General features: G+C 41.0%; 1 protein-coding gene across 1 annotated transcript in view; it reads left to right on the forward strand.

Moving 5' to 3' along the window:
- LOC122539417 (limbin-like) overlaps positions 1-19,607 on the forward strand; it is a 173,184-nt gene that overhangs the window by 124,830 nt on the left and 28,747 nt on the right. Inside the window, exons 17-19 of the mRNA XM_043674234.1 lie at positions 7,320-7,547; positions 18,057-18,265; positions 19,339-19,426. Coding sequence (XP_043530169.1) covers positions 7,320-7,547; positions 18,057-18,265; positions 19,339-19,426 — 525 coding nt within the window. The remainder of the gene's footprint in view (positions 1-7,319; positions 7,548-18,056; positions 18,266-19,338; positions 19,427-19,607) is intronic.

A 19,607-nucleotide genomic window follows, 5' to 3' on the forward strand; every position in this document is an offset into this window, starting at 1 on the left:
AATACAGTCCATTATTTATCAAATATATATCAAGTGTGTCCAGATAGCTTTTTTATATCTTGTGTTTATAATCCTAATGGAGTAGCCTTTGTTCTGAACCGAGTATTCTTTTTTTGTTGTTGAATAAGTAAACGTTTTCCCAGCAGTTGACCATGGCATTTTCACATGAGAAGAATTGCATTTGAGGGTGAGTGTTTGCATGAAGTTGAATGTTATGCTTTTCTCCTTCTGTACTGCCTTTTTTTGAAGGGTAGCATTAGTTCTAGCTCTGTGGAAAGTTCAAGTTCAACTATAATTATTACTTGGCATGCGGTGTCCTCGACTTGCTGAAACAGATCAAAAGACTGACATTTCAAGTAGAAAGTTTTCATAGTCCTAAAAGGTGTCCTGCTTTGAAACTGCTCGTGGAGGTGATTAATGATTCTGGTCAACTAGCAGTTATAGGAAGGAAATAGACTGATATGTGTTAAGAAGCAAGTTGTAGAGATATTCAATAATGTTGCTTTGTGCCTTGGAAAAGTTTCAAAGGCGAACTGTGCTTAATTCCCTGCTTAAAGAACTATAGGTACTCCAATTCAAACAGCTAGACCTTTTTACATTTGAGCAACATGACTTCAAGGTGACCTGATATAGGTTTATAAACTAATGAAAGGGCTGGAATGTATGTGTATTGATAAATTATTCCAATTTCACAGCTTGGGAAAGAGCAGGAAATATATGTTTAGATTTTGCAAAAGTAAAAGTCATTTGGTTTTACATAACATGATACTGCTGGAAGGGAAATCTTTTGTCAAAACTTTGTCTTCATCTTTCATCAGGACACATGCAAGAATACCAAATTTCAAATGCTCAGAGCAATTTATACTACAAAAGGAAAGGGTGTTGTTGAGTTGGAAGTTGACTTTGAGCATTGCCATGGAGAAGGAAATATGGCTGGTCTATGTTAGGCAGACTATTTCAAACATTTGAACAACTGATGAAGCAAGCTGCCTCATGCTGCTACAATGCAATGGATATGCAACTGGTACACAAGGTGCTGCTGTCAATCCAAAATGACTTATTGTATACTGTGTAACAGAACAGCATTGTGATTGTTATCAATGTAATGCCCGATACATGGGCTGTATGTCCCACAAATTAGCTGATTGAATCAAGCAGCATGTTCTTTGAGTTATTTATAGTACTTAACCAAACCACACTATCCACTAACTACTGTTAAAGATTTTTCCACTCACTTAATATTGCTGTATATGTATTTTTGTAGAACAAATTAGACACACTTCACATGGAGCAACAGGCATGTATTCAGTTGTAGACATAACCTGCTTGACTGTGTGCCAGTGTAGGAGATACAAATAATATTTTCCTATGAAATGTTGGGTAATGAATGAGTGAATTTGAGTCCCCTCAGTAGGTTAATAAGACTTGCTGGTATATAAAAAATAGAGTAAAGGAAACTGAATATGCTCGTTTTCATATTCTTGTATATGTAGTCAATTTTCACTTCCTTTTTGTATAATTAAAAATGATTCACGGTATGGCCACAGGAAATGTCTTTGTATTGACCAAATAGTAGTCAGAGTAGGTTATCCACGTTCTTGCCATCGTTAGTATTTAGGCAGATTGCCTGCAATTTCCAGTGACAGGTGAGATATGCCACTGCAGATCAGAACTCAGAATACCTCCCCTATTATGTAGATAGATTCCAATTGATGGGAGTGAATATTACTGAAGATTTAGAGGAGTGAATAACTGCATTTTAGGAAATTTGAAGTCCTCTAAATCTGAAGCAGGAACTCGGCAGTTCTGGCAGCATCTGTTAAAAGAAATCAGAGTTAACATTTTGTGTGCTGTGACCCTTCTTCAGAACCTCCTGACCCCTCAGACCTCAGAACAGGATCAATTTACCCAAAATGTTAACTCTGCTTTCTCTTACAGATGCTGCCAGATCTGCTGTGTTTTCCTAGCAATTTCTGTTTTTGTTTCTGATTTCCAGCATCTGCAGTTGTTTTGCTTTTCTGTTTAGTTTTTTTTTTCCCAGCAGTTTCTGTTTTTGTTTCAGAAAATGCCTGAGCTTGCCCCTGTTATTACTCATACAATTGTTGCACAAATATTAAGTGTCTACGTGTCTCTCACTGCCTACCTTTTAAAATTAATTCTATTGTTCTTGGATTTGATTCTTCTGCTGTTAACTTATTTTTAGCACAACTGCTAAAACCGAGTAGGTTATGCAGGAAGCTGCTTCTTGTATCTGACAGGTTTTGTCATGAGTTATTGAATGGGTGTGAAAAGCCATTTCCCTGTGCCCTTCATCTGTCCACTGTTCCACTGATGGTTATGACAAATCCTGCAAATGTCTGAAATGGGGCATGAGGGAAATAATTCATAAATCCAATTAAGAAGGAAGTATGCTTCAAATTATTAGACCCACAAAGCATTCCTGAAAACTCTTGTCTTATGGTTTTGCTGATAGATATATGGCACACGCTGAGGGTAGTCCCAGCCCTGGTACGGTAATGCTATTTTCAGCTCAAATGCGACAATTCACCCATCAACATAATGGAACAAATTTAATGAAACAATACATCTCATGAATGCCTTGAGGTTACAATGTTACTCATATTGAAAAATAGAAGCCTTGCAGATATATTGCTTGTGAGATTGTTTATTTGCCACTGGATAAATTTGGCAGTTTGACTCTAAAACTTAATATCCCACTTATTTCACCAGGAGGACTTCCTTTATCTCAGACGGTCATGTTGAGACAACAAACCTCCATATTCTAATAGGACAGTAGGGGATAAGCCATCCCAACTTATGATGGAGGTGAGAGCAGACCAGTCTGGGGCTTAGTTTGGATCCATGATTTCCATAGTTTTAAATCCCATTAAAGTTTTTTTTTCGGTGCAGCCATAATATTTCTGCATAAAGTTACACTGCCTCCAGTTTTGCATTTCGGTATGTCTTGCAAAATTCAAAGGATTGGAGCATTTTAGGATTAGTTGGCTCTCTGCTGGAATTACTTCCAGCTGTTTCTGTTGTTGGGAGTATAAATGTGGGTGCAGTAATTCTCATGGGACCATCTATAGTGTGAGCTGCCAGTAACAAGATACATCTTGAGGGGTAGCACTTTGTGTGTTCTAACAAAACACAGAAGTCCCAGTTTTAAAGTGGGACAAGAAATAGAGTTTGGCGTTCAAGTTGTGGTTCTGGAGTTTGTCATAGGATCTCACTGCATTCGAGTCAATTTTTGAGCTTTCAAAGAATTTGCTCTTCTGTTATTTAGCCTATATCTCTGGCCATGTAAAGAGCTACTACTTAATCATAAAATCCCTAAAGTGTGGAAATAGGCCATTTGGCCCATTGGGTCCACATTGACCCTTTGAAGATCATTTCACCCAGACCAAACCCCCTACCCCATCCCTGTAACCGTACATTTCCCATGGCTAAGCCACCTAATCTGCACAGCTTTGGATGGTGGGAGGAAATCAGAGCACCCAGAGGAAACCCACACAGACATAGGGAGAATGTGCAAACTTCACATAGACAGTCATTGAAGGGTGGAATTGAACCTGGGTCCCTAATGCTGTGAGACAGCAGTGCTAACCATTGAGTCACCATGCTGCCTACAAATAATGTAACTAATTATGCTTGAGTCCATGAATGTACATATAATGTCTGGGTGTTCAACAGGAGGACTCTATTGAAGTGAAGTCAGTGTGTCTGTCTACAGTGTCATGATTTGGAGATGCCGGTGTTGGACTGGGGTGTACAAAGTTAAAAATCACACAACACCAGGTTATCGTCCAACAGGTTTAATTGGAAGCACACTAGCTTTCGGAGCGACGCTCCTTCATCAGGTGACAATCACCTGATGAAGGAGCGTCACTCCGAAAGCTAGTGTGCTTCCAATTAAACCTGTTGGACTATAACCTGGTGTTGTGTGATTTTTAACTTTGTCTACAGTGTGTGTGCCTTATGTTAGAGATCTCATAACCACAGACCAAAAGGGAGATTTTTATATGATTACATTGCAATACAAAGATCCCCTTTATATACAAAGCAAAATTGCATACATTTATATTCGTTTCAAGTTACCCGAGTTACCAACTATTTACATGAATGTTCTCATGCCTTAACAGTTCATTGTTCCCATCAGACTATGCACATTCATTGCATGCACAGTCCTTAAATCATCTGGTCTCTTTATTGGCATGTGTGCTTTGGTACATATTGTCATTGGCTGTTCATCTCAGTAATATTGTATCAACAGGGAGTGCCATTTCTTCTTGCTGGGGCATCAGTTGGCGGATAGCTGACAACCTCTGGCTCTGATGGTTGATGTGTGATCTATGCAAGTGGTACATTCACTTCTTCCTGATCAGCCACCTGCAGCTCACGAGCAACTTCTCCTGTTGGGTGCATGTGCCTGTGGTTGTTAACGATATATGTGGTCATTCACTTCTACGGTGTAAGATCGAAGTAACAGTTGCAGGTCCCAAGCTGCCACTTTGACTGACTTGTTGAGAGCATTGAAGGTTTGTACCCTGACCATTTCCCTGATACTTAACACTGGCAGTGGTTCAGCAGTCTTGTCAAAATAGTCTTCAGCTTACTTCCAAGGGCTTCATTTTTGGATTGTGATGTTGAGCCACTTACCACAGGTCTGATAAGGTCATGACATTTCATGAAACAGTAGAGTCTACTGATATTTTATGTTGAGCTGACGTTCTCCTCTGCAGTTCTTATTCCAACAGTCACAAATCATGTCTCACCTATTGACTTAACTGAATCAGTTTGGTGTAGGGTGTATAATGATTCATCAGAACCCAAAGCCAAGGGTTCTATAGTGACCATATGTATCTGTTTGTTGTTCATTTTAGCCTGACCCTTGTGCACAAATTGATTCAGATTCTTGAAGTGAGAACATTGCTTTGCCCAGACTGGACATGTCTTTGCCATTGCATGATGTTTTCTGCAGTATTTCTATCCTACCCCTTGTCCATGATTATTCTTCTCTTTGTGCCTGGAGGGTTTTTCAGCAAAATGCAAGATTAGTTTGCTCTGCCACAAATGTGTTCAAGCTGCTGATTGATTTCCGCACATGTCAATCTCCTGCATATATATTTCTCTTCTTTCACTAGCTGGGTCCCATGTGCCTCATACAATCCTGTCTTTAATTAGATTATCCTTTAATTCTGAAAATTGGCAGATTTCTGTGAACTGACTTAATGACATTATATTTTGATCTATGGACTCTTTCTCTTTCACCCCAAATATTGGATACGACCCATTCATTTGTAATGTTAACTTGGCGCTCAAAGTATGCCTTCAAAGCTTTTAAAGTTTAAGGTTTAGAGTGGAATATATTTGGAAACAGTCTGATCCCAATTGTGATGAAAGTGTAGTCACTTGTAACAGTTCTGGCTGGCACAGTAAATCTACTGCTATTTCAAAACTCTGCCATCATGTGTGGAAGAAATTCCAATTTTGTACATTATCCCCTGTCATTTGAACAGGACCAGTATGGGAAAAGCTGAAGACATGTTCTTTCAACTGATAGTTTAACTGTGGCTTGCCTTGTTGATCTCTGTTTTTGTTTTGCTGGCAGCTCACAGCTCCATATGTACCTGTACCTCCCTGTATTTGGTTTTGCTTTCTTACAGCTCTGCAGCACTCACCTCAATCCCACTTCTAACACAATACTTCACATGTACAACCAGCAGTTTGTTGAACATAGGGACTTTATTGAGGTAAAGTTAAGATGTCTACCTATAGTATATGTGTTTCATGGTAGAGATCATGTGTATATGGCAGACTTGGAAGGACATTTTTTTTTAGATTACTTACAGTGTGGAAACAGGCCCTTTGGCCCAACAAGTCCACACCAACCCTCCAAAGAGCAACCGACCCAGACCCATTCCCCTACATTTACCCCTTCACCTCACACTATGGGCAATTTAGCATGGCCAATTCACCTAACCTGCACATTTTTTTGGACTGTGGGAGGAAACCGGAGCACCTGGAGGAAACCCACGCCGACACGGGGAGAATGTGCAAACTCCACACAGACAGTTGCCTGAGGCGGGAATTGAACCCGGGTCTCTGGCGCTGTAAGGCAGCAGTGCTAACCACTGTGCTGCCGTGTGTTGCAATCTAAATATTTCATCTGCCCCCTCACCCTCCAAGGAGTGTTGAAAGTGGTGCATATCTTAATAGGTCCTTCCTCACTTCATCTGGCAGGAATTATACAAGTTGTGCCTCCCATTACTTTCTCTTAAGAATGTCATAAACTTATTTTTCTCTGAGTCAGGCTGCAACCCTACTTTGGTGATTAGGCCCCACCAACCTTTTGTGGGATTCTTGACTGAGTCCTGCGTTATGCACTTTACAATTTATTGTGGAGGGAATAGGTTTAGACTATTGTCAGGTTCCCACCCACCCACCCACCAGAACTGTCATGTTTTTTCGGACACGAGCAGGTATTTAAAATGGAGGCCTTTGTTTCTTCAAAAACTGATGTTGAACACCAAGTTCCCAAAATTATTTACTTGGCAGGTTTGAGAAAAGGAGTGCTGCAAGATACAGAAGAACTTTTCTGCAGTCAGAGTGATGGATATATGGAATGCTCTGCCCCAGAAGGCAGTGAAGGCTAAGTCTCTGGATACTTTCAAGAAAGAGATGGATAGAACTCTTAAAGATAGTGGAATCAAGGGTTATGGGGATAAGGCAGGAACAGGATACTGATTGTGGATGATCAGCCATGATAACGGATGGTGGTACTGGCTCAAAGGGCCGAATGGCCTACTCCTGCATCTATTGTCTATTGTCAGATAAATGTATGACAAACTTGTTTACTTAACTTAGCGTTTAATTTTCTATGCTTGTTAGAGTCACAGAGTTTTTAATTTTTGACAGCAGTTTGGTTGAATAAATATGCATTACCCAATGTTTCTCTTATTCAACCAGCATTCTGTTGTTTACTCTTGTCTCTCTTCTTTGTAAGTTTTGATCTAAAGATTAGAATTAAGTTTATTTTGTATATATTTAAAGTTTTAGAATGTACTACAAAATGCCCCTTCATCAAGCATTTATAATTGATTGTAAGTCTGCTTAGTGCTTCTAATATGTACTATGATTTGAGGTTAACTGCAGACTGAGTGACGTTAAAGACAAAAGTTCACCTTTTACATGATTTCTTCTCCTAAAATGCTCCAAATAACGGCTGTACTTAACGCTGCCAGTGACTTGCATTTTTATTCTGGAGTTCTTATTTGCTGTGAATGTCACAATACGATGCTGGCTCAATGTCGTTCCAGGTCCATGCTGAGCTGCTACAGCAGAGAGCTAATCAGATGAAGGATCTGGAAGAAAGCCTAGGAGTCTGCATGGCTTCAATTCAGTTTTGCAAAGCTGAGAAGCAAGTCAGCGCCCTAGAGATTCATGCTGCTGTTCTCAACCTTCAGGCACTGCTGTTAGACGAACTAAGCACAGCAGGGTCAGTGCCCCAGTCTGAGTGTGCCCGGATTGTTCAGGAGCATGTTTGCGTGAGTGTTATTTAAGAGAATTATACATTAAGATGAAACCTAATTTTCTCTCTTCTCATTCAGATTATATATGCTTATTTTAACCCTTCTATTGTAACCCTTTTTGAATGACTGTCGTGCATTTCCAAAATGTGAATGTTGCCTTTTATGTATTTTTAAAAAATATTATTATTATTATTATAAAACTTAACTTTGCAAAAACTTGGTTGACTGAGTGTTGGGGAAAGTGAGTTTCTGACAAGAGTGGGTTCTGTGTAAAGTTAGATTGTGGGAGATGTCCTTACCTTCACTGGGCACTGCCTTCTTATTTCTTCTTGGTTTGAAGTGCTAAGCACAGCGAAATGAGTGGGGGTGTCCTTCATGCATTGACAAAAATCAGTATAAATATTCAATGGTCTGGGTGGATGGCATCACTCCAATGGGATTTTAAGCTCAGAATGTTTCACACAGAATGCATTGGATCTAGGGACAATGAAATCCCAGGGAAGTTGTTTTTACATTTCTTTAATGTTTCCTTTTGAGCTTAGTTATGCTGCTTGGAATCCCACGAGAGATCTTTGGACTCACATTGCTCAGATGTCTGTCCATGACTACAATCTTCACAGCACGCCCCCTTCTTCCCTTCATTCCCCTCTTCATTATGTATCTGGCTAAGGATTAATCTTTGGATGTTCCCTGCTGTTATACAATTCCCTGCTTCCTCCCATTTCCATTCTCACCTACCCACAGACGTGTACTAGCAGCAGTGTTTATGTATGCTGGGATGTACCCATGCCCTCAATAACCATGATGTATGCTGGGATGTATCCATGACCTCAATAACCATGAAGCAAGCTTGCTTCAGGAAGGTTGTGTGTAAGGTATCTGCAGAATTTAAGGTCAGTTGTATCCCAAAGCTCACTACTAGCTGGCCTGGGCTTTCCTGAACTTGAAGAGCGTGGTGCTGGAAAAGAACAGCTGGTCAGGTAGCATCCGAGGAGCAGGAGAATTGATGTTTCGGGCATAAGCCCTTCATCCTGAGCTTGTCCAGGTATTTTATAATCAGCTTGTTCAGAGATTTTATCTCTGAAGCACTTGAACCCAGGCCTCTGTCTCAGAAGTAAGGACGCTACCACTGCACCACAAGAGCCCCTCCCCTGAATTCTTCTACCTGTGCTCAAAAACTCCCTCTTCATCCCCAATTATGTAACAGTCACATCCTGAATAAAATCAGGCCTTTGGACTCGGTCCTTCTGAAATTATATTGTAGTGAAGGGAGGGTGTTGTGCTGTGCAGCGTTGAAGTGGGGTATGGTTTTGTCACTACCATAGATAACAGTAGGAACAATTTGAGCAGGTGAAAGTAGGATTAACACGCAATGCTAAATGAAATTCCTTTGCATAATTTGTTCAGTAGTTTGTTGGTAACAATACACGAAACAAGATTGAAGAAAATAAGTATTTTGTCAATAAATTTCAACAACTTGCTCCTTTATGTCTTGGTGAATTAATTGAGATTCTACTCATAATGTTTGTTTAAATTTAGTTTGAATCTTTAGTGACCACATTCATTGTAATATAGATAGTAGTAATTTTACACATGGTTTATTTAATACCAAAGTCAATAAATACAACAGAAATGTATTTCAATACAGTTGCTACTTGAAGTTGTAAATATTCCCTTACAAAAATCCACAATGGAGTTGCGATGAGTCAAATTCAGATAATCTGGAATTCGCTTGTATTCAAGTTGTCAACCATTCACACTGGCAGAACAGCAAATATAGTAAAAGGATGTCTGCAATAAATCGAAGGTTTGACTGGTAACTGCAGATCAGTCAAACTTGTGCAAGTTTTCATATCACCGAAGCAACCAACCAGAATGGAATTTGATCATGGTAGAGCACAAAATCACCCAGCTCTTCCTAAGCCATCATTTGACATCAAGATCTCCCAGTGAAAGTACATCAAAACCTCTGTATGAATGGCTAAACCTGTGATAAAGTTAGAAGTGTTGCCGAGCAGAAAGGGAGTGAAGTTGGTACAAGTGGAAGATGGTGGTGCAAAGCGAGAAGCAGCTTTCATTAATGAGTTAAACATTCCATCATCCAGTTTACCAACTATTCTAAAGCATAGCGGTAACATTTTGGAACAATTCAACAAGCAGACACCTTCTCTAGCAAGGAAGAGAACGAGAATGGCTGCCTTTCTGAAGTTTGAAGAAGCACTACTCATGTGGTTCATGGCAGCTTGAGCAGACAATGTTCCCATCTCCAGTCCAATCCTCCGGGAAAAGGGGAGTTGCAAAGAGCCTGGATAACAAGGAATTTATCTGCAGCGATGGATGGCTGGACCCATTCAAGATGAAGCATGGCATTGTCATCTGTGTGGTAAAAAATGAGGGTATGTCACTTATGGCAGCACTGACAGATGATTGAAAGCAAAATGACCTCATGCACATCCTGATTGAGTGTGTACCAATAAATATCTTAATCCCAGATGAAACTGGACTTTTGCAAGATTGCTCTTTGATATTTATAGGTGAAAAGTGTCATGGTGGAAAGTGAAACAAGAAACATGACACTAAGGTCAGTGCTAAAAGGCTCCCATTTCTTGTGAGGGGGAAGTCAATGCAACCGTGATGATCTTAAGATGCCGAAGCACTGTCCACACTGTGATGAACCCACCAGGACGACCTGCAGCATTTTTGAAATTTGATCAAGAAAGTGGACAAAATGTATCAATGGCAGAAAAGGAAGATTATCATCATTACAGACCAACTGCCCTGCGCTACCCAACATCACTGGTATCAAGAGTGTCAAGCTGATATTCTTGCCTCTCAGCAGCACAGCAAAGTTCCAATCAATGGATTGAGTGAGGGTGATTCGGAATCTTAGAATCAACAACCGATAGCATCTTATCCTCAGGTTATTTAGGTCATTGGTAAGAAACGGCAATAGAGTCCAACTGTTCTAGAGGCCTTCTTCATGGTAATGAAGATGTGGAGGGTGGGCCATGTTCATGGTGTTGAAGGTGTGGAGTATGAGTCGTGTTCATGGTAATGAAGATGTGGAGGATTGGCCGTGTTTATGGTAATGAAGATGTGGAGTATGGGACGTGTTCATGGTAGTGAAGATGTGGAGAATGGGACGTGTTCATGGTAATGAAGATGTGGAGGAAGGACCATGTTCATGGCATTCAAGATGTGGAGGATGGTGATGGAAACAACAGTTGCCAACTACCTACATTAAGGTGGATTCAAATTGATTAACTATGCTCAAGGTGCCATGGGTGACCCACTCTCCCTAGTTTCTCTACATACAGACAAAGAAAGACACCATTTTGACTGGGATAACACACATATCCTAGGACAGGCGAAACAAAGACACTTATGAGAATTCTTAGAGGCTTTGCATTCTAACCAGAACTCCATCAATAAACACATCAAGTTAGACCCTAGCTACCTACCTTTGGGGGAAAAAAAACTGGAAATGACATCACCCACCTTAAGCTAAACAGTCTGCAGAAGGATATTGGCAGATTGAGCAAAAACTTGGCAAATTGAATTTCATGTGGGGCAATGTGAGGTTATGGAATTGGACACAAAGAATGGAGGAGCTGAATACTATTCAAATGCAAAAAAACTTCAGAAAGCTACATAGCAGAGAGAGTCTTCATCCATGAACCACAAAAACCTAGCATCCAAGCTCAACAAGTAATGTGGAAGGCAAATGGAATGTTGGACTTTATTTCAAATGGGTTGGAATATAAGAATAGGGAGCTTTTGCTGAAATGATAAAAGACACCTGTCAGGCCTCTGCCAGAATACTGTGAACAGTTTTGAGCCCTTTATCTAAGGAAAGTTATATTACATTGGAGAGAGTCCATAACGTGCTGATATCAAGTATGGAGGGACTTTCTTATGAGAAATTGAGTAGATTTGGCCTGTGTTCACTGGGATACAGAAGAATGAAACGCAACATTACTGAAGCGTAGAAGATTCTAAGGGGAATTGGCAGGGTAAATGTGGAAAAGTTGTTTCCCCTTGGAAAAGCGTCTCGGACCATAGCACATAACCCCAGAGTAAAAGGTTGCACATTTAAATCAGAGATGAGGAGGAATTTCTTCTCACAGAGGATAATGACCCTGAGGATTTCTTTACGGTGGAGAGATGTCGAGGCTGGATTCTTAAGTATATTCAGCACTGAGACAGATAGACAGACTTGTAATTAGTAAGAGAATCAAGCGTAACAGGGAGAAGGCAGGAAAGTGAAGTTGAGGATTACTGATCAGTCATGATTGCATTGAATGGCAGAACAGGCTTGATGGATGAATGGCTTACTTCTGCTTCTACATCTTTATACAATCATCATAGAATCCCTACAATGTGGAAACAGGCCATTTGGCCCAACAAGTCCACTCCGAAGAGTAACCCACCCAGACCCATTCCCCTACCTTATTACGTTTACATTTCCCCTGACTAATGCACCTAACCTACACCTTCCTGAACACCTATGGGCAATTTAACATGGTCAATCCACCAAGCCTGCATATCTTTGTTCTGTGGAAGGAAACTAGAGCACCTGGAGGAAACCCACGCAGACACGGGGAGGATGTGCAAACTCCTCACAGGCTGGAATCGAACCTGGGACCTTGGCGCTGCGAGGCAGCAGTGTCTTGTGGTATTAAAAGCAGTTACTTGGTTGTAAGGTACTCTGAGTCAAACTGACACTTTGAAAGACACCCATTAATGGACCATGCGTCTATGGGAATGTTATTACTAGGTGGAGCCACAAGTGTCAAAGGTGAAAGAGTTAAACATGACCGAAACATGACAAAAACCACCATGTTTGCTGCCCTGAAATACGTTCCAAGCAGGAATCCAGTAACCAGACTAACAGTTTATTTCATTAACTTTTAAACCAATTGTAACATCTAGGAAAATGCAGCAGCAGTTATAATCAGTATGTAAATTTCTTTGTAAATCACTTCTGGTGACAGTTCATTAGTCTGGTCTGTATGCAGATGCAGTGAAACATTGTCTGACAACAAATCAATCATTTTCTCATTTAAATCAGGGACTCTCCTATCAAGGAAATTTACAGACTGATTAGAATTGTTGCTGAATTACCCTAGTTTTAACTCTTAAATCTTAAATATAGATAAGGTTATGTTGGCATGATGTCATGGGTGCAACTACATGGATAGATAATGGTGCCATTTTTGAATTGGGAGCATACACACTGATTTACTACCAGTCTCCTTTTCCTTCCTGAGAGAACTACTATGTTGGAACATGAGCAATAGTATGTAGGCCACTGTACACCCTGGTTCTGAATACGAGTTGAATGCTCCCTTTTAGGGAAGACTGAAAGTCTGCAGATGCTGGAATCCAAAGTAGACAGGCAGGAGGTTGGAGGAACACAGCAAGCCAGGCAGCATCAGGAAGTGGAGAACTTGATGTTACAGGAATAACTCTTCTTCAGGACTGGAGGTGGGGGTAGGGGGAGCTGCAGATAAAGGTTTGGGAGGGTTATGCGGGGGAAGAGGCGATATGATAAGGTAGTGATAGGTAAATACGGGTAGAGGGTACGATCTGGTTGTTTGATGGGAGGAATGAATCCAGTTGATAGCTGGAAGAAAGAGTCAGTTGGAGAAAGGGAAGGGAGAAGGCAGGACTGGAGATGGTGTTGGATGATGGGTAGGAAGGTTATTTAAAATTGGAGAACTCAATGTTGAGTCCTCCGGATTGTAAGTTGGCCAGGCGGAAGATAAGGTGTTGTTCTCCAATTTGCGGTCTGGAGCTCAGTTTAGAAAGCCTAACTCCAGACACCGCATGAAGAATTTTAGACAAGAGAAAGCCATTAGCCTATCAAAGTTTTCCACTAAAGCAATCTATTTTTTGATTTTGTAAACTTGCCCGGAGATTACTCAAACATTTATAATTTATCACTTTTCCAGTATAAATTTACTAACTGTTTACTAGTAATATGCTTGGCCTTCTGACCATACTCTGAAGTAATCTGGTTTATTTTATTCAAACTGCTTAACTTTTATTTAACTTAACAAGCTGCTTTCCTCAACTACAGATTTTCTAGGTCAAGGATGACAAATCTTCCAAGTTTAAGAGCAAGCAAATTATATATCAACAATAACTTGAGCCTTAATATGATAAAGTTTCCCAGAGGCACAGGTTTTAAATATAAGCTCTGAAAATGTGCACCCAAGGCAAGCTCACATTCAATCCATAACCATTTAGTGCACATTGGAAGCGGGGTGTCCAGTAATTCTCACTCATGGTAAACTGCAATGAATAACATAATCAGAAATATCATACTCAAATTTTGGGCTCAATGCACAATTTTCCATTCTGATCTCACACCATGGAGGCTCCACTTGTTGATAACAGTGTATTCCATTAAACTCCCTGCAACTAAACAGAGAAAAGAAATGAACTGTACACCTTGTCAATAATATAACTTTTTTTGAAAACTCAGTTTATTAATCAACAAAGTTGGATTCCATTCTTTAAACTTCATCTTCCATTTCCAAACCTATTCACCTCTCACATGCCACCAAATTCACCCTCTGTTTATCTTGCATTCTCTTCTTCCAACTATTGATCTCAATCCTCTTTCCATCATTTAATTTTTCTACCCATCTCTTAACCTCTGGTAGTTCATTTTGCACTCACTCCTTCCTTTCTCTTATTCTTTAATCCACATTCAGTGCAGAAAACTTTACGGGTGGAATCTTTCCCTAAATGGTGGGGCTATGATGCGAAATTTGGGAGAATCACCCGATGAATCAAGCAAGGCCTTTCTTGACTTTGGGAGCAATAAATTGCACTTTCATATAATTTCTGGACATCGACATGCGCTTCTCACTAGTGAGCAGTAAATGACCTGGGGATTAGCAATTTTTGAGAAGATTTGTAGCTCAGGTTGATGATCAGTTAGCTCACTGAGCTTGAAGGTTTGTTTTCAGACTTTTCATCACCATACTAGGTAACATCAGTGAGAGTCTGTGGTGAAGCATTGGTTGTATGTCCTGCCTCTCTATGTATAAGTCTTGGTTTCTTAAGGTGGGTGCTATCATTTCCAATTCTTTTTTTCAAGGGAAGGTAGATATGATCTAAGTCGATGCGTTTATTGATGAAGTTCTGGTTAGAATACCTGGGGATTATTGCTCATTATCACCCTCACTGTTGCTTAATCTTGTCTCATTAATAGGCACTCTTCTATTCTACCACCTAAAACAAGGATTAGACACTAGGAATTCCTGACATGAAAGGCAGAGATTGTCTCTTGCTCCCCAGATCTCCATCTTGGATACCGGGTACCAATATCTCAATGCACCACCATGGGCAGCACCCAAATGTACCCTACACCCATGGATGTTCTCACCCAACGTGTGGCACCCTCTTTGCACCAACATGACACATCTCTGATTCACTTGCAGTAGACCTGCCATGCTACGTTTTGGGGTGTACTGGCAGGTATCCTTGAAGGGTTGCTGCAAAGCTACTTTGCAAGAGATAGATATCCGGCTCATAGATTGGACAAGGGTGCACGTTTACTCTTACCAAACCAACATTTTCCTAGCTACCATAGGTTCTGGGGAAGGGTCACCAGATCTGAAACTATAACTCTGATTTCTCTTTACAAATGCTGCCAGACCTGCTGAGCTTTTCCAGCAATTTCTGTCTTCGCACGCTTACTCTCTCAACTCGCACTCACTTTGCGCCGAACTGGATTCTCACAGCATCTCTGCCTTGGCTTGTCTTGCCTTTGGGTGGCCTTTCTCCCTCAGTCGCACGTTTTAAAGGCCCACAGTTTTGCCTTGCTGTTGAGTGCAGACTCTAAACCAGACAGCTTGAGTGAGTGGACATGTTGCTGAATGGTACAGTGCTATGTTAATCTCACACTGCATGCCAACTAGTCTGCGTATGCATCAAACATATGGCTATGCATTATTGTTGAAGGGGAATGGTGTTAAATCTAGTCAAGGATACCTGCTGCCTTTCATGACATCCTGACACAGACAATCGAGGGGCTTGGTTTCAATTAGACATCCAGTTAGAGCAGTCTGGGTCAGGGGAGCTGTCTCACTATAACCTGGAGTGTGGACCACAGTCATCCCTGCAGCTCCACTGTAACCAGCCAGCAGATTTAACGGATTGTCAGTTGTAGAGATACATAAGAGATCAAGGATCTGACCAGTCATCATTCGGAGCTGACTCTCCTAGTACTTTATGGATTGGAGCACAGTTAGTCCTGGAGGATAATGCATGGGTATCCAACAACATGGGCAACACAGTGCCTCAGCACCAGGAACCCAGGTTTGATTCCAGCCTCGGGCAACTGTCTGTGGAGTTTGCACATTCTCCGCGTATCTCTGTGGGTTTCCTCCGGGTGCTCCGGTTTCTCACGCCATCCAAAGATGTGCAGGTTATGTGGATTGGCCATGGGAAATGTAGGAGGGGGGCATATCTGGGTGGGACTCGATGGGCTGAATGACCTGTGTTCACGCTGTAGGGATTCTGTGACACCAATGTTTTAGCAAACTGGGACACCGAAAGTTCAGGATTGGATTCAGCAACCTGGGATGTGGAGGGTAGAAGGATAATGAAGGAGAGATTTTGATACATAAAGGGGGTGTAGCCAATAGTGCAAGAGAGACTTGGGATGCTGGGAGGTGGGGAATGGTGATGGATGGTCACTACTACCATGGCCTCAACTGGAGAGCAGTGCAAAACACTAGTGGGCATGAGCAGACTGTACTGATGGGGCCAGAGGAATTAAAGATGATATTTGGAGTCACCGTTCATGGTAGTGGGTGGGAACAAGTGGGGCTTTAAATGAGATGTGCTGTCAGGGGAGGTTCTGGGGTGGCCTATAAGGACTAACCATTTCAACGCAATTGGGTCCAATCCTGTGGCTTACTTAAAAGCAATCTGGAGCAGAATCATGAATGGAATTCTTTTCCCTGCCTAGGCACCCTTCCTTTTGCCACTGGCCACACAGTCATCGAGTCATACAGCATGGAAACCGATCCTTCGGTCCAATCAGTCCATGCCATGCATAATCCCAAACTAAACTAGTCCCACTTGCCTGCTCCTGGCCCATATCCCTCCTAACCTTTCTGAAACATGTATCAATCCAAATGTCTTTTAAACGTTGTAATTGTACCCACATCCACGACTTTCTCAGGAAATTCATTCAACCACCCCACTGTGAAAAAAAAAATTGCGCCTCATGTCTTTTAAAATCTCTGTCCTCTCACCTTAAAAATGTGCCCCCTAGTCTTGAAATCCCCCTACCCAGGGAAAAGAAATCTACCATTAACTGTATCTATACCTCTCATTATTTTATAAGCTCCTAACAGATCGCCAGCCTATCCAGCCTTTCTTTATAACTCAAACCTTCCATTCCTGGCAACATCCTGTTAAATCTCTTCTGAACCCTCTCCAGCCTGATAATATCCTCCTTATAACTGGGTGACCAGAACTGGACACAGTATTCCAGAAGCCAGGCCTGACCCACAGATCCACTATGGACAGCACAGGAAAATGGATCCTGAATCGACTGCAGCTAGAATGGGAATCAAACATTGAGCTGCTGCCATCAATCTGATCCCAACCAGTTATCCAGCCAAGTGACCCAACTGCCGAATGAGGCCAAGCTGCTTACGCTTAAGGTAGCCTGGAGTTATGGCTAGTGATGATCGAAGCTCCTATTCCTTTCCAGCACAGGGGGCTGATCGGGGGCTGACCAGGAACCTCTCCTGCTCTTACCACCTGTCCTGGTTGTACGTTGGAAATATTTACAAATTGATAGTCAACCCAGTTGGCCAAGTTATGACTAGATCTCCTTTGGCCTTCGTGTCTTGGGATGGGACCTGAATCCATAGCTTCTGTCTGAGAGGTAGGGCCACTACCCCTGCACCACAAGACCTCTTGCCCTCAAGTAATTCGGCACAGCTCAGGAATCAAACCGAGGCGGCCTTAGTTTGTATGACTCAGCTATTCACTGACTGAGTCATCAATCAATTTTATGGCTTTATTCTGTTCCTGTATGTAAACACTCTATCAGAAATGTCAGGATCTCCATTCATGGAAGGGATGAGTCAAAAAGAGCAATTAACAAACATTTCAAAACTCTTGTAACTTTGGAAACTGCCTTTGCATTTTGTAGGTGTGACACTTTATCAGAATCTGAAGTTCTAATGAATGGTATTGCATAAGTCAGCAACCTTACTTCTAATTGATCTTTAGGATATTTTCTATTTACCATTTTGTCTCAAATGTATAGAATTCATTTTTGGATAATCTCTTATTTTCTTAATGTTGATCTGCTTGTGTATTTTTAAGAAATAAGTCTGTTGAATCATATCCTAAAAGTTAGGTTGTGAGAGTTGTTTTGGGTGTCTGGCATTCCAGAACTTCCACAGAAAGTGTTTCTTCTGACCTCACACATGGTCTTTGTCTGTTGATCCAAGATTGATAGTATCTTGCTTTTTCCTTCTGCAGAAGCTGGAACAACTCGTCTGTTTGCATTCAGCGATGCTACAGCATGAGCTTGCTATGCAGAGTGAGCTAACAGAACAGGACAGCTGGACGTTGACAGAGAGCAGATACCCCACTGAAGATGATACTGCACAAAGCAGCAGTCAAATATTTCTCTGTCTACAGCAGGCCATGTTCAAGTATCAAGAACTGATAGACACAGAGACTCAGAGGTAACAACCCTGTGTTTTCTAGGGAGAGAAAAACATTCTGAATAATTTGAAAGATTAATATTTGCAAAAAAATAAGAGGCAATGGTGCAATTTCAGATACCACAACCCCATAGTATCAAATGGTGAGGCTTAGTTCATGGTGAAGGCCCACTGCATACTTATGCTATTAGGCAGCATTTTGAACAGTGAGGGACCTTGTAAAGAGCAAGCTCCATGTTAAAGCAGGAAGATTCCCATGATATAATCGAACAGACTGACCGGTACCTGAGGTGCTTTGAATGAATACCAATGCTATCTTGCTTTATGCTGCTACAGCTGTATCCCTGAATGGTGCTATTTCTGTACACTTAAGCCTGCATTGTTGTCCCTTCATAATTTCTATCTGCCATGGGTTCTCTGAGCAATAGGAGTCTGATTTGCACTTTTGAGGTTGCCCTATCTAGCAAGATTGCTCCTTTGCCATATCTGCTTTATCACTATCTTATCCTTATCTAACAACAACTCTCACTTATTTTTGTGAGTCCTATAAATTCTTTATTTACAATCTAATAGACATCATACTGATAAGAGCTCTCTATTACAGTGTTTAAATTCACCTCCTCTTCAAGTCCAGGTAATGTGTGACTGTTGAGGTCGCATATTATTGAGTGATATTTGAGGTTTTCTTCTTTATAAATGAAATATATTTACATTAAAGTATAATCTGTAAACATTTCCTGACTTTTGTAGCAATGAACTCCACATTCCAATGCATTGTTGCTTTTGGTAACTTAAATTTTTGGCACTTTTTTACACCATTGTGGTGAAGCCAGTAAGCTATGTCTGGTTACTTATTTAGCTGGAAAATTTATTTTCTGTATTCAGTTAAAACAATCTGGAAACCCATCAGTTTTCCACAGTCTCTCAATGTATTACTACAGTCACTTTCCCATTGTTTCGGTTCAGGAGATGGTCTTTACCATTTTACGCGGCCCACGGTTTCACTGATTTGTGCCTTTCTGACAGGATTTGTGCTGCATAATAATAGAACGTTAGAGACCAGATCAAATATTAACTTCCACACTGTTTTCCAGATTAAGAGATGAAGAGCGAAAAAGTCAGTTACTAGAAGATGTGAAGGGGCAGCTGCTGGTGAAGACATTGCTGAGTCTCCAGGATCAGGTTATATTCTGCATCAAACCTTTGTTTCAGATTATACATTTATGTTTTCATTTTCCCATTTATATTTGCTTCCATACCAAAATATATATGCACGCTTGAATGTGACTTTTCTATTATTGCAGGTTTATTTTGATGAGAAATGGTCACTGAGAGTCACTTTGGGAGACAGTATAATGAGGCA

Source organism: Chiloscyllium plagiosum, chromosome 32, assembly GCF_004010195.1.
Source record: "Chiloscyllium plagiosum isolate BGI_BamShark_2017 chromosome 32, ASM401019v2, whole genome shotgun sequence".
Taxonomy (NCBI): Eukaryota; Metazoa; Chordata; class Chondrichthyes; order Orectolobiformes; family Hemiscylliidae; genus Chiloscyllium; species Chiloscyllium plagiosum.